This window comes from Saccopteryx leptura, chromosome 1 (genome assembly GCF_036850995.1).
Source record: "Saccopteryx leptura isolate mSacLep1 chromosome 1, mSacLep1_pri_phased_curated, whole genome shotgun sequence".
Lineage (NCBI taxonomy): Eukaryota > Metazoa > Chordata > Mammalia > Chiroptera > Emballonuridae > Saccopteryx > Saccopteryx leptura.
The window spans coordinates 193,338,916-193,354,048 of NC_089503.1; the positions used below are offsets into that span (position 1 = coordinate 193,338,916).

The 15,133-nt window shown below is 47.6% G+C and overlaps 1 protein-coding gene across 1 annotated transcript in view; it reads left to right on the plus strand.

The window, feature by feature from the left end:
• The first annotated feature begins 2,466 nt into the window (after nt 1-2,466).
• The window catches only part of EDARADD (EDAR associated via death domain), a 65,203-nt gene continuing 52,536 nt past the window's right edge, over nt 2,467-15,133 (plus strand). Inside the window, exon 1 of the mRNA XM_066383662.1 lies at nt 2,467-2,862. Within this exon, the coding sequence (XP_066239759.1) occupies nt 2,832-2,862 (31 nt within the window). The 5' untranslated portion in view covers nt 2,467-2,831. The remainder of the gene's footprint in view (nt 2,863-15,133) is intronic.

Genomic DNA, 15,133 nt, shown 5'->3' on the forward strand with positions numbered 1-15,133 from the left:
TGGCATGCATTGGTTTTTAAATTGGAATGAAAGGGCAACAACTCTTGGATTGAACATAACCACAAGGCAATTAATGTTTTACAAATATCACTTTTACATAATTATAGTTGTTTTTAAATGTAAAAAATTATTATCTGATAAAAACACCTTCTTATTTTGTTTTAAGATTGAATCATGGCTTCTTCGAGTAGGCGTAAATGTAAGAATAGTTCTGACACCTTTCGTTATATATGTGGCCGTTACACACTTCAGTCTCAAAGGCGCAATATTTCATCATTTGTGACACGTGCATATATTGCCTATTTTCAAGTTCCCCTTGGCGATCAAGACAAGAATTAGGCTCCTCATATTGTGTGTCATAATTGTGAGGAAATGCTTCGTGACTGGACAAGAGGAAAATGCAAAGGAATTCCTTTTGGTATTCCCATGGTTTGGTGTGAACCTAGGGACCACAGCAGTGACTGTGATTTCTGTCTGATCCATACAAAGGAAATCAGCAAGAAAAAACAGCATATGATCGCATATCCTAATATTCCTTCAGCAATATGACCTATCCCACACTCTGAGACACTCCCGGTTCCAGTTTTCAATGGTTTTATTTCTTCTAAGGACAAAGAAAGTGAACATGGTGATCAAGAACAATTTTGATAAGATGCATGAAGAAATAGTTGTAGAATCTGAAGGGTCTTCTTCTGATGCCAAGCAGTCATTAACCTCTCAGCAGTTTAGCCAACCTGAATTGAATGACTTAGTAAGAATGACATAAAAATTGTCCTCGACTTTCTGAAGTATGAGGAGCATAACTGGATTATTTGTGTGGATCTTAACATGGTAAATTTCCTGCTAGGACAACAGAGAGGTTTCACGAAGTATCCTTGCTTTCTGTGTTTGTGGGACAGCTGAGCTCGGGAGAAACACTGGATACAGAAGGAGTGGCCAAAATGTGAAGCTCTGGAAGTAGGGATGCAAAATATTGTGAATAAACCTGTAGTTAATCAAGACAGGATCATTTCTCCCCACTTCACATCAAACTTGGCTTAATGAAGCAGTTTGTTCAGGCTTTGAATAGAGAAAGTGAATGCTTTGAACATATTATTTCTGCTTTTCCTGCCTTGTCTTTTGAGAAGATAAAAGCAGGTGTATTCGATGGACTTCAGATTTGAACCCTCATACGTGACCAAGAATTTGCCAGGAAGATGAAGAAGGAGAAAATAGCATGGCAGTCTTTTGTGGCAGTTACAAAGAACTTCCTTGGCAACAAAAAAGCAGAAACTATAAACTTCTGGTTCAAAGGATGCTGTTGGCTTTCTGTAACATCGGATGTAACATGAGCGTTAAGATTCACTTCCTGAACAGTCACCTTGATAAGTTTCCTGAAAATCTTGGAGCTGTTAGTGATGAGCAGACTACTGCTGGAGCATCAAACAAGATCGTCCTCAACAAGTACACAAACGCAAGAGCTACAAACACAGATTTTTGCCTGAATAGAATTTAAATACATTTTGCACAACTTTTATGATTAAAATAAGTGTTTTAATATGTTCTGTTTCGAAATTGTAGACAAATTCTGATGCAATCATATCTTTTAGTGTATTAGTGTATTTACTGCATTAAATTATTATATTTCCACAAAGATGATGCCCAAGAAGACATTCTATTTCATTATGTAAATGTTGAAAATTTTACAAGATGAAAACCTAAAATCTTGAATTGCAAAAAACTGTAGCTTACAGAGAAAAACTAATGTCAGATTTTAGATAAGCACACTTGAATTAGGTAAGAACAAGTGTTTTTGTGGATGCAACAAAAATTTTGTTCCCCATTGTCATTAGAAAACCCTTAAGAGAATCCTTTTAAATTTAAGTTTGTCCATCACCTTTGCAGAGTAGATTTGTGATTAATGATAGGTTTTGTTAAAGGAGAACAATTTTAAATACAAGGTGGGACAAAAGTCGGTTTACAGTTGTTCGTATGGAAAATAATACAATAATTAATAAATAATAGAAGAATAAACTTTCATGTATTCACAACTGTAAACCTACTTTTGCCACACCCAGTATATTCTTAGTAAATGTTCCCAGTCCGTGCTCACGTATAAAATCCCTTTAAATTAAAACTTAATTGTTGTTTTTAAGAATCAATTGAGCATTTCCAAGAGAACCTCAGCTTTTTCCGGAGAGGCCCTGCGGGTGTGCAGGCGCGGCCTTCCACTTTGTCTGTGTAGCGCTGGCCCTGGAAGTCATGTAATAACTAATGCCAGAGAAATCAAGATAGAAGTTACTAACGTGTGCTGTCATGCAGCGGCTTAGCTTGCCCGCGGAGCAGGACACTATTTGGCCGCGATCGCCCACAGGCAACTCTGCCTGGGCCTGCGCGCCCCCGGTATCCCGGCTGAGAGCAGACAGGGGCGGCCCTGAGGCTTTTCAGGCTGGTGATTCTGCAGCCCGCCCGGGCAGTAACTGCACGAGCTCCGGGGACCTGCCCCGGGACCTGGCGAGGGCTGGAGGGACGGCGGGGCTGGGACGTACAGGCACTAGGACCTTCCCCGCGCAGGGGGGTGGAGGGACAGAGGACTTGCGGGGAAGGGGCTCCGCTAGTTGCCGGAGCAGGAAGTGAGCGCGAGAAAGAGTGGAGGAGAGTCGGGAGAAGAAGAGGAGGAGGAAGAGGAGGAGAGGGAGGGGCCGGAGCCCTAACGGGAGCTGGAGGAGGGGCGCTGGGCCACGGCGAGTGCTCCGTGTGTCCGCACTGCAGGGCTCTCGGTCCCCACTGTGCGCGCCCTCTTGTCCGGAGGCCGCCAGCCGCTGTCGGGCGCTCGTCTGCCCACCTACCCCATGGCTTCTCCGGACGACCCTCTGCGCGCAGGTAAAGTGGCACCGCGCCGCGCTCTCACCTGGAGGCTCACGCCCGCGGTGGGGGATCGGGACCGAGCCTCCCATGAACCCAAGAGGCGCCCGGACGGGATCCGTGCGTGCCCGTAGGGGACATTGGCATGAGGAGTCTCCCCACGGCCCTGTCCCCATCACCCACGCGTGCCCCGGACGCGCCTCCGGCTTCCCACCTCCCCAGTGCTTTTGTTCCGGACTAAGCCGCCAGGTTGGGACAAGTCCCTCCAACCTCTGGCAGGGAAGAGTGCAAGGGGTGGATTCCCCTTTTCCTCCCAGCTCCCCCATTCTCCCTCTCATAGGACTTCTTATTTCTCTCCTTCTCACTTCACTTGTATTAAATGCGTTTGTTCTAAATATTGGCCCTCGAGCTATTGCATAACTAGCACTCCAAAACCAAGTGCCTGATCCATCTGTGAGACCCCACCTGTGGGGCCTTTGATTAGATGGGCCTCTAATCCTGTCCTTACTTTAAAATACTGTGTTTGTACCTAGGGCCAGAATCTGGGTTATTCTCCAATCTCACCTGAATTTAAAAATCCAACTCAGGCCTCAAGTTCCAGGAGTTTTCTGCCCTTGCTCTCCCATAACGTGGGCCCTATCTGCAGTGATTGTTTGTTGAACACATAAATGAATGAATGATGGACACTGGGAGCACCTGCAGACTTTTCTAGTCCTGTGGAGATTGGAAAGGCTGGGGGGAGATGAGATACCCAGATACAGAACCGAATATAACTGCTAGGTAAACACGTTTCCTATTCTATTTCTTGGGCTTGAGCAGGGACAGAGCTTGAATGTTCCATGGTTAATTTATGGTTTGAACAATTAGGAGAATTTCTGGAGGCAGATGAGGTGACAGCCACATTGGCATTGTGATGTGCTGAGTTTGGGAGAGTTTCCTAGACCTTTTTTTTTTTTTTGGTATTTTTTCCGAAGCTGGAAACAGGGAGAGACAGTCAGACAGACTCCCGCATGCACCCGACCGGGATCCACCCAGCACGCCCACCAGGGGCGGATGCTCTGCCCACCAGGGGGCGATGCTCTGCCCCTCCGGGGGGTCGCTCTGCCGCGACCAGAGCCACTCTAGCGCCTGGGGCAGAGGCCAAGGAGCCATCCCCAGTGCCCGGGCCATCTTTGCTCCAATGGAGCCTTGGCTGTGGGAGGGGAAGAGAGAGACAGAGAGGAAGGAGGGGGGCGGGGTGGAGAAGCAAATGGGCGCTTCTCCTATGTGCCCTGGCCGGGAATCGAACCCGGGGGCCCGCACGCCAGGCCGACGCTCTACCGCTGAGCCAACCGGCCAGGGCCGAGTTTCCTAGACATTTTAAAGAAAGATCTAAACTCTTCTTCAAGTGGGGAATGGCAAAGATTTTATTGATGGGAGATGAAAAATAAATACACTGTCTGGATAGCCTTCCCCTCCCCCCATACCCATTGTTTAGAAATTCAGAAAGGCGGGTTCCTGGTGGTGTCAGTTGGTTAGAGCGTGGTTCTGACATGCAAAGGTTGCAGGTTTGATCTTGGTCAGGGCACATACAAGAATCATCCAATGAATGTATAAATAAGTGGAAGAACAAATCAATGTTTCTCTCTCTCTTTCTTTCCCCCTTCCCTTCTCTCTCTGAAGTCAATAAATTTTTTAAAAATTTAAAAAGAAAAGAAAAACAGAAGTGGACATAAAGGGAGAAACCTTCCCACTCCCCATCCCCATTTTCCCCTCCACTTTTACTTCCCCTCCCCCTCCCCCTTCTGAGAACTTTATTGACAAGGTGCAAGAAGTGTTAGAGCAGACTTTACTAACAGTGGTCTCAGGTCTCATTAAATGACCATGCTGTGGGAAATTCAAAAGGATCTTGATAGAGATCCATTGAATGGGAATAAATATAAAATCTGCTTCTCCACCCCCACCCAGTCAACTGACATCAGAGAAGGTGGTACTAGGAAACACAGCTGCATCTTACACAATGTATGAAAAGCCTCAGTGAGTCAATACTGTAATGAGGGCACCCCATGCCTGATGTGATCTTAGATACCAGTAATAGCACCAGAATCTAGATTCTGTGATGGTCTCTGAGTCTGCTTGGCACAATCAACCCCTGGGGCTCTTAACTGGGAACAAAGGGACTTGGAAATCCCAGCACATGTGGCGCACACTGCGGACATGATACAACAGGGTGTCTATGGATGGAATGTCTCCTTGACTTTGAGAAGCAGCACCTAGAGGTGAAATCTTTCCCTCCTAAATTAGAGATTCCCTTGTCACTTGAAGAGCTGTTGAAGAACGTATTCAGGCATCTCAAAGATGTCCTTGTGCCCATGCCCACTTTTAATGAAAAGATGCGGGTTCCACCATTTAAAAAAGATTTTAAAATGACTTCCCCTCTAACATCTCATTTAATTTCTGTAACCTCCAGGGCACACCCACCTATACCTACCTCTTCTACTTTTGTAATGAAGCTACAGATGATGCTGGCATGTGGAACTTGGCAAATGGCATTTTCGCTTCACCCCACACTTGGTTTCCATCCTGTCTTGCTTGGTTTCCTACAGTCATCTCCCAAATAGTGTTTCACACCCACTTGTGCCTTCCATCAAAAGGTGGCCGAAGTGGCTTTTTAAGTACGACTCAGCTCCTGTTATTTCTCTACTTAGAAACCTGTGCCGACTTTCCACCAGATCCTCAGTCCTTAAATTGCTTTCATACCCTGCACCCTGCTATCTCCCTAGCCCTTCCCTGACTGGTGCCTGCTCTTATTGTAAAGTACCCAATCCACAATTCCGCGGGGGTTTGTAGAGGCATGTAGTCCAAATAAGTTTTTGAAAAGTTTTATTAAAGGAGGAAATTTATTTAATATGCCGGCCGCATATGGCTGACACAGGGCAATAGACCCAAATTGTGCAGCCCCCAAAAACAGTTCAGGGGCTGTTTATATACTCTTAATTATACATGGGAGGGAAAAAAACCTGACATCACGGCATAAGGTTATGCCTTTTGTTTAGAGATACATACAGTAACTACATGCTTTCAGGAGGTGAGGGGTAGTTTCCATAGGTACAAATGCCTGCAAATGGTTCATCGGTATAAGAAAAGATTTTAATTTAATCTTTTCTTCCTGTACCTGGCTAGCTATTCACCCTTCCCCCATAGGTATGGGGGGAGGTCAGAGAATCCAAGTCTCCTTGCTCTTCTGCATTTACAACACAATGCCATTGGCCATCTTGGTTTTATGCTAATTACACGAGTGCAGAGATTATTTACAAAATCTCTCTGTACTTCTAGCCCAAATCAATAAAATGTTCTTTAAACTTCCTAAAATATTAATATTAATTCTGTAGCTTTTGGCACCTTACAACACTCTGTCCCTGCCTCTCTGACCTGCAGCCGCCCGCTGCCTCCTCATGTTTCACTGTGCTTGTGCCTCCTGCCTCCGGGCCTCTGCCCAGGTCATTCCTCCTGGATGGCTCTCTCCACCTGCCCACATGCATTACCTCTTGCAGCTTTCAGCTCCAAAGTCACAGAGCTCAAGCCCCATGTTATATACTCTTAGGTGCCCTGGACCTTCCCTTTCGAGAACGCATAGCCTTGATTATTTCACCACCACCTCTCCCACCTTAGACCATGTGCTCTTGGATGAGCGTGTGTCTGCTTTGCTTGGCAAGGACCTCAAACACCTGCACTATACCCAGCACATAGTAAGTGTTGGCTAAGCACTCACCAAAGAGAGACGATGTAAGTAACCACGTGTGCTCCAAACTCTGGGCACTAAAAGCTCTTGCCTTGTGCCTGAGGAGCTCATGAGTCAGTTATGTGAGCTGAGCTTAAAGTTTAAAATGATGTATTTGTACCCATATGCAAATAACAAAGGTATGTATATATTGTATGATTATATTGTTATGAGCTTAATTAAATCAATACCTTTTTACTAAGAAGATTGACAAGCTTGCTAAGGTCACATGGGAGGATATGCTGGTCACAGAGTATCCATCTCACTCTCTAGACTAGTCAACAGCCCAGCACAGAGAGAGAGTCAGAATTGCTTGTCAAGTGTGAGTAAATCTGGTTTGTGTTCATAAAAAAGTTAAGACAAAGAAAGAGGCATTGCAAGGCTGGGCTAAAGAGGTGATGCTGTCCACCGCCTTCACCACAGTGGGCAATGCCCGTGGCCATGAAGCACCGGCCTCCTTTGCACTGCCCCCCCAGCCTAGCCCTGGAGACAAGCTCATGACAGCCCCTTGGTGGTAGCTCAGCTCTCCCCATCCCTCCCTTCCCTCCTGTGTGCTTACCTGGGTCCAAGGTGCCAGCTGTCCCCCTCATGAGCCCTTGGAGCCCTGGGAACAAGACAGGATTCCAGGGGAAAGCCTACCAGTAGCACTCTTGTTTGAAAAGCTGGACCAGCCAGTTCTTCCTCCAGATCCACCAGAGAGGCGGTTGCCTATGGTTTTCTTTCTCCCTCCTTCCTTCCCCTCCCCTCCCTGTGGGTTTTTCCAATGCCCACTTCATTTATTTTTCATTCTAATAATTACCTGTGTTTTCTAGGTATTCTCCTCTCCACCCTCCTCTGACTTCCTCCTGTAACCTTCTGTTCCATCTCTTCTCTTCCACCCTCCCTCCCTGGCCTGTCCCTCTGAGGCCCCACTGACATGACTGGTACACATAATATCAGGAGCCCCCTTGCTTGATCCCTGGTCCTTTCCAAGCTCTTTTAGCCCTTGCTCTGAGCTCTGAGTATGACAGGGACTGCTGGGGGAAAAACAAACAAACAAACAAAAAACAAAGAAGATAAATAACTGGGTGTGGCACCCCCACAGAGGTTCTGCTGCTCTGAGCGTGTTTGTAATCCCGAGTCCGGTTAGCATGTTGAGGCCGTGTATTCAGTGCTATACATACACCGCTGGAGGCCAGAGGACAAGCTGTCGTGCACAAACTAATAATCTGAGAAATAACCCTGAAATCACAAGGTCTAAGAATCATCTTTAATTCTTCATTAGAAAGCATGAAAGGCCCCCCAACCCTTTTGGCTCAAGATGTTGGGAATTTGAGAACTAACACGTTTCCCTCTGTTTTCTCTGAGCGGACTTAGAGCAGATCTCTGAACTGCCTTGGAGAAACTGCCTGGGAACTATTGGCCTTTATCCAAGGTGCCTAATGAAGGCAGATGTCAGAACCTGACTGTGGCTGCCCCGCAGCTCCCCAGAGCCTGTGCTGGGCGCTCCGCGGTTGTGCCTCCTGGAGAGGCTGCTGTGTGCTATGTGTTCCTGGGGCTCCTGGGAGCTCTGGTTCTATAGACGAGGAGCTTTGGGTCTTCCAGTGAATGATGAGTAGATGAGATTGTGGATTTAGAGTTGATGCTGGGATGATTTGGGGGGAAGTCAGATGAATGTATTTTACACGTGGGAAGGACATGAATTTAGTGGGGCCAGAGAATGGACTGTTATGTGTTGAACTGTGTTCTCCTCCCAAAATTTCTTGGCATCCTAACTCCCAATACCTTAGCATGTGGCCTTATTTAGAAATAGAGTCTTTACAGAGTTAATAATATTAAAATGAGGTCATTAGGGTAGGCTCTAATCCAGTGTGACAAGCACCCTAATAAAAAGGGGATATTTGGACACAGATTCTCCTTGGGGGGGGTCTGTCAGGTTGTCTGTGCACGAATCCCCTTGGGAACCCTGAAGGTAGTGGTAAATAGGCAGAATTTGAAGGTAGAAAGTTCCAGATCTAAATTCTGGCTCTTCCGTTACCCTATGACCTTGGTTACTCAATATGTAAAAAGGGGGACACTTGTATCTTTCTCAGGGTTGCACTAAGAATGAACTGAGACTGTGCAAACCATGCAGCATGGGTGGACACCGGGTAACTGGGAGCTCTACCTGTTACCAATGAGATTTGGGTCTTTGAGTAGGTAACGAGTATGTGCTGTGAACAGGGTTTCTTTTGTCATAGTAAGCTTCAGCCTGAAGGTGCCCTCTTACCTTCTGGGCTATACTTCTCATCACTCATGGACTTTTTTAATAAAAAGATTTTATTTAGTGATTTTAGAGAGAGGAGAGAGAGAAAAGACAGGGAGAAATGGGAAGCATCAACTCATAGTAGTTGCTTCTCATATCTGCATTGACCCAGCAAGCCCAGAGTTTTGAACCAGTGACCTCAACATTCCAGATCATTGCTTTATCTACTGCACCATCACAGGTCAGGCATCACCACTCATGGACTTTTTTTTTTTGTATTTTTTTCTGAAGTTGGAAACGGGGAGGCAGTCAGACAGATTCCCGCATGCACCCGACCAGGATCCACCTGGCACGCCCACCAGGGGGCGATGCTCCGCCCATCTGGGGTGTTGCCCTGTTGCAACCTAGCGCCTGAGGCAGAGGCCACAGAGCCATCCGGGCCAACTTTGCTCCAATGGAGCCTTGGCTGCGGGAAGGGAAGAGAGAGACAGAGAGGAAGGAGAGGGGGAGGGGTGGAGAAGCAGATGGGCACTGCTCCTGTGTGCCCTGGCCGGGAATCAAACCTGGGACTCCTGCACGCCAGGCCAACACTCTACCACTGAGCCAACCGGCCAGGGCCTCATGGACTTTTAAAGCTGGACAGGCATGTGGAGGCTCTCTGTTCATCTCCAAATATTGCAGATGAGGGACCTGAGGCCTAGTAGAACAAACGACTGTGTAGCTCACCTCTTTTCTCTCATCGGAGGCCTCTGAGAGCCAGGCCTGGTGCCCTCTACTGGGCTTCAGGCCCCCATGGGTTTCTCTCTGCCCTCTGAGGAACTCCCCAGAAGGTACTCATGTGAATGAAGCATCATTCTTGCTGCCGTCAATGAGATCCCCTTGGTCAGTTGCTAGCTGCCTTGGGGTGATCTATGCCTTGTTTATTTCTTTATTCCCATAGATATTTGGGCCTATTTCTAGATTCTCTATTCTGTTTATTCAGTGTATGCCAGAATCAAACTTTTCATTGATATCACTTATTTTTGAGAATTTTTTGGTTTATTTTTTCATCTGAACTAAGAACTTGTCACTCCCTACTCCCACCATAAAAAGTCCAGCTCTACCTACATGGCCCTTACATGGTTCTTAACAGGCACAGATATGAACAGGTTAAATTTACATACTAGTATAAAAAGATACGTTTGTACTCTTGTATTTTTTCTGAAGCTGGAAACAGGGAGAGACAGTCAGACAGACTCCCGCATGCGTCCGACCAGGATCCACCCGGCACGCCCACCAGGGGGTGACGCTCTGCCCACCAGGGGGCAATGCTCTGCCCCTCCAGGGCGTTGCTCTGCCGCGACTAGAGCCACTCAAGCGCCTGGGGCAGAGGCCAAGGAGCCATCCCCAGCGCCTGGGCCATCTTTGCTCCAATGGAGCCTTGGCTGCGGGAGGGGAAGAGAGAGACAGAGAGGAAGGAGGGGGGCGGGGTGGAGAAGCAAATGGGCGCTTCTCCTATGTGCCCTGGCCGGGAATCGAACCCGGGTCCCCCACACGCCAGGCCGATGCTCTACCGCTGAGCCAACCGGCCAGGGCTGTACTCTTTACACTTAACCAAACCCAGGTATGTCTTTCCTATTTTCTTTTTTTGTAAGTTAGTGGCACTCTGAAAAAAACACCATTGCACCACACCGGTGCCTTCTGTGACTTCCAGTAGACCTCAGCCTGAGTTTTAGCTCCATAAATCAGTATTCCCAGGACCGGATAGCCTCTGGATTAATCTTACTCCAAGTTTTGGGTTTTATATTTTTACCTTTGACCCCTTTATTTAGAGAGAGCCATCCAGGGAGTTGAGGCAGTTTAGGGAGAAAGTAAGGTCTGAGACTATGGAGAGCAGCCAAAAGCTGGAGGGAGGTCCCCTGGTCCTGGTGGGGTTGCTGGGGTCACCCCCTTGAATCTTCAGGTCTCTTCTCTGTTTGGGCTCCTCTGAGCCCCTGTTCCATCTGATACCAGAGCCTTGCCTTGAGGTTCAGCCTGTGATCTGGGGCCTGTAAAAGGAAACATTTTAAAACTTTTTAATAACATTGTGAACATGCAGCTCTAAGAGCTCTTGGAAAAGCTTTAGGACAACCTCATACTTATAGACCAGTCTGAGATATCCAGGACCAGCCCTGCTACAATAACCACTTAGTCACACAGTGGCAGGCGATAAGAACACATGGTTGTGCGGGAACTGTGACGCCAGGGAGAAGGCACCACCTCAGATAAGTGCATGGTGCCACCTGTGAGCGTGTTTGGTGAAAACATGTAAGTGGGAGCCGCACCCACAGCCTGACCCGTGTCCAGGCTTGATACAGCCGCAGGAATGAGAATAATAAAATAATAGCCTCCGCTGCCTGGGCACGCTGCCGTTCCCGACAGTCCTCTCACCTTGCTGTTGTGCTTCAGAAAACAGAGAACCTAAATGCTATGTCCTTCCCAGCTGCCTCCATTTATTCTCAGAGATTTCAGACCAGAGCAAGAGCCTGGGCACCTCCCAGCCCTGTTGTCCTCTGCCTGTGTCTTCCTGTTCAGCTCGGAAGCCTCTGGGACTTGCTCAGCTGTCACAGACCTTGGTCAGCTCTTAGGGGCACTGGAAGTTCATCCCACCTGGTGGTTCCCAACGCTGACCAGTGATGGTGGTCAGCTGAGTGTGGGCACCAGAGACCTGGGCCCCTCACGTTACAGAGGAAGAACCTGAGGCCACAAACGCTTCCGTGAGTCTCCGAGGTCACACTGCTGGACTTGTGCAGGGCCTGACCACTAGCTCTCAGTGACACACAGTGAGGATGCAGGCACACCCTAAGCGCAGTGTGCCTTCCTGTTAACTATCCCATCTGCGTCCTCTCTGCTGCCTTTGGTACAGTTCTGCCTCCCCAGCCACCTCCTCCATTTTTCTCCTCTGTGTCTCCTTCCTTCCTCTCACACTAATTTGTGTGTAAGAAACAAGCCTTGCTTGTCATGGACACAGTGGGCATAGCCGCCCAGGATGCTGTCAGAGTCATTTAGAACTCCTCTTCCTGCCCACCCAGCACCCCAGTCCTGTACAGCCATTTACAGGAGGGAAGAAGTGTCTGACACTACTTAGTGGTGGCCCCACACCCTCTGCCAAGCCAGGAAGCAGAAGGTGAGAAATAGGGAAAGGAACTGAATGCAGATGTGACTAGCTAGACCTGTTTGAAGCACACTTTCTCCTCGTTGTTCGGCCCTTTGGCTAAGATCAAGTGACACATGCTTTCTCATCTCTAGGCCTTAGCCCATGCTGTTCCCTCGGCCTTGAATGCTTTTCCTTCCCCAGTTCCTTCTCCTGGCTAACTTCAATGCATATCAATTCCTCAGTGGGCTCTCCTCCACTCCCTTCCCCCCCCTCCAGCTGTGTATGTGCTCATCCTATGGGTTTCCATATTATTAATCCAAAGTGCTGTGTTGTAATTAATTGCCTGTTAAATGGGCTTTAGGAGTTCTGTGAACTTAGGGTGGGGTTAACAACACAGTTTGTTTTGATTTAAATCCAAATCTGAGCCTGTATTCCCTTGGGCTGGCACTTCAATCTGAATTAGGGCCTGTCCTAAGGGTCACATAGAAATCTGAGAAGGTGATGGTGTGCCCAAAGAATGAGGGAGGGACTAGAGTTTTAGTGCATCAGGGCGGGAATCAGTCTCCTCCTTGTCCAAGCCTGAGGAGTACCAGGCACAGATCACAGGTCTCTGCTGGGGCTGGGACCCTGGGGCCAGGAGTTAGCCCTAGCCCCTCTGTGCATTCGCTCGTGGTCTCGCCACCTCTGGGTCCTGCTCAGGAAGCTGCAGGTGTCTGTCTCTGCTCCGTGGGAGGACACTGGCAATGTTCTCTCCGTTTTTCCCTTTCGTTGTCGTTGGGTCACATCCTTTAATCCCTCCCGTGACCGTAGACTGTCACAAACAGACCAACAGATGTTCTCTTCACAACACTTCTCCTTTGGCATTGTCAGGAATGTGGACAGGCCACTCTCAGATGGGAAACCCTGCTGAGACATACCCTCTCAACCAATTGTCCTGCTGTGTTGGTTTGGGTCCCCAGAGGCATTCCCAGGACTCAGTGCCTGCTGCGTGGTATGTACTTAATGAGCACTGGGGTCGCAGTGGCAGCTGACTCGTGGCTCACACGGCAGTGTGTGGGGCACACACTGTGCACCTAGAGGGTTGCCTCAGACACGTCATTTATTAAGATTGCTTTCTGGCAGATATTTTGCAAAGTGTCTCAGAAAGGAAGAACTTTTTCTAATTTGTACAAATTCATAAGATCTAGTGGTGGTCTGTTCCTTTTTCTACATTTCCTCATTAAATTCTTTAACAAGTGATGCCTGACTAGGTGGTGGCTCAGTGGATAGAGCGTTGGACTGGGATGCAGAGGACCCAGGTTCGAGACCCCAAGGTCGCCAGCTTGAGCGCGGGCTCATCTGGTTTGAGCAAAAAGCTCACCGGCTTGGACCCAAGGTCGCTGGCTTGAGCAAGGAGTTACTTGGTCTGCTGAAGGCCCACGGTCAAGGCACATATGAGAAAGCAATCAATGAACAAATAAGGTGACACAACAAAAAACTAATGATTGATGCTTCTCATCTCTCTCCTTTCCTGTCTGTCTATCCCTCTCTCTGACTCTCTGTCTCTGTAAAAAAATAAATAAATAAATTCTTTAACAAGTAATAAAACATAAGCCAAGTATTGCAAAATCAAAGTCACTTTTTGTTTAACAAAGATTCTGTGAGGTGTTTTTTTTTTTAAGAAATGTCTTAAAAATGTTTATTTATTGATTTTAGATAAAGGAAGGGGGAGAGAGAGAAAGAGAGAGAGAGAGAACCATCAGTTTCTTGTCCTACTTATTTATACATTAATTGGTTGATTATTTTATTTTACTTTATTATAAGTGAGAGTAGGGGAGATTGACAGACTCCTACATGTGCCCTAACTGGGATTCACCCACAATCCCTATCTGGGGCTAATGCTCGAATCAGCTGAGTTATGCTCAGTGCCTAAGGCCAACACTTGGACCAGCTGAGTCACTGGCTACGAGAGGGGAAGAGGGAGAAGGTGGGGGAGAGAAGCAGATGGTTGCTTCTCCTGTGTACCCTGACCGGGAATTGAACCCAGGACATCCACATGCCGAGCTGACACTCCACCCCTGAGCCAACTGGCCAGGGCTTGGTTGAATTTTGTATGTTCCCTAACTGGGGATCAAACCCACAACCTCTGTATCGGGAAGATGCTCTAACCAACAGGACGCTGTGAAGTATTTTTGACGTTAATTCACATAAGCCACATTCAGACACTTAATATTTTCACATTGTTCGTGGCAGTGAGAATGAAAATGGCACCAGTGGGTCAGACCAGACCTAGGTTCAGCAGCTTCGGTACCTGAGTTCTGGCTAGGAAAGAATTCAGAGCTAAGACTCAAAATATAAGGGAAAGTTGATTTAGGAAGACACAGGCAGAAGCAATGGGCTTTAGGAAACAAGTTACAGAGCCGAAGGAATGGGAGCTTAGCAGAGAGGGAGGGGGGAGCACTGGGTCCTCAGTCCCAAAGGCTTTGAAAACTGGAGGCAGTAAAGGAGATCCCAGGGGAGGATCTCAGTAGAGTATTCATCAGCACCCCAGGTGTGTCTTTTCAGGGTTGTGATCTCCACTAATTGGTCCGCACCAGGGCAAAGGCTTATTAGTCAAGGCAGTTGGTCCTGAGGTCAGCCACGGGGTCTCTTGTCTGGTTGTACTGCTTTTCTGGGCCTTGAGCTGAAACCCGACTGTCCTATTGTCCTTGCTTTGGTGGCCTTCTGTACCTGGTGCATCATCCTTGCTCTGTTCATGCCTGTCTAGCAGCCTACTGCAATATGGTAAAAATGGATTGCAGAAGAGCAGGAAATGGCGGAAAAAGCAGAAGTTGAAATTAAGTTATTCTCCCTCGAAGTTATAGTCAAATCCAATATGCAAGAGTCAGTCATTCATGTCATGTCTTCATGATTTGTGGTTATTTGTAACTCTTGAGTATTTGTAGATATTTATAAGTAAGTGTTTCAAAAAAATATGTTTTTTGTTTTGTTATTTATTTATTTATTTTTGTATTTTTCTGAAGCTGGAAACCGGGAGAGGCAGTCAGACAGACTCCCGCATGTGCCTGACCGGAATCCACCCAGCACGCCCACCAGGGGGTGACGCTCTACCCACCAGGGGGCGATGCTCTGCCCCTCCGGGGCATCGCTCTGCTGCGACCAGAGCCACTCCAGCGCCTGGGGCAGAGGCCAAGGAGCCATACCCAGTGCC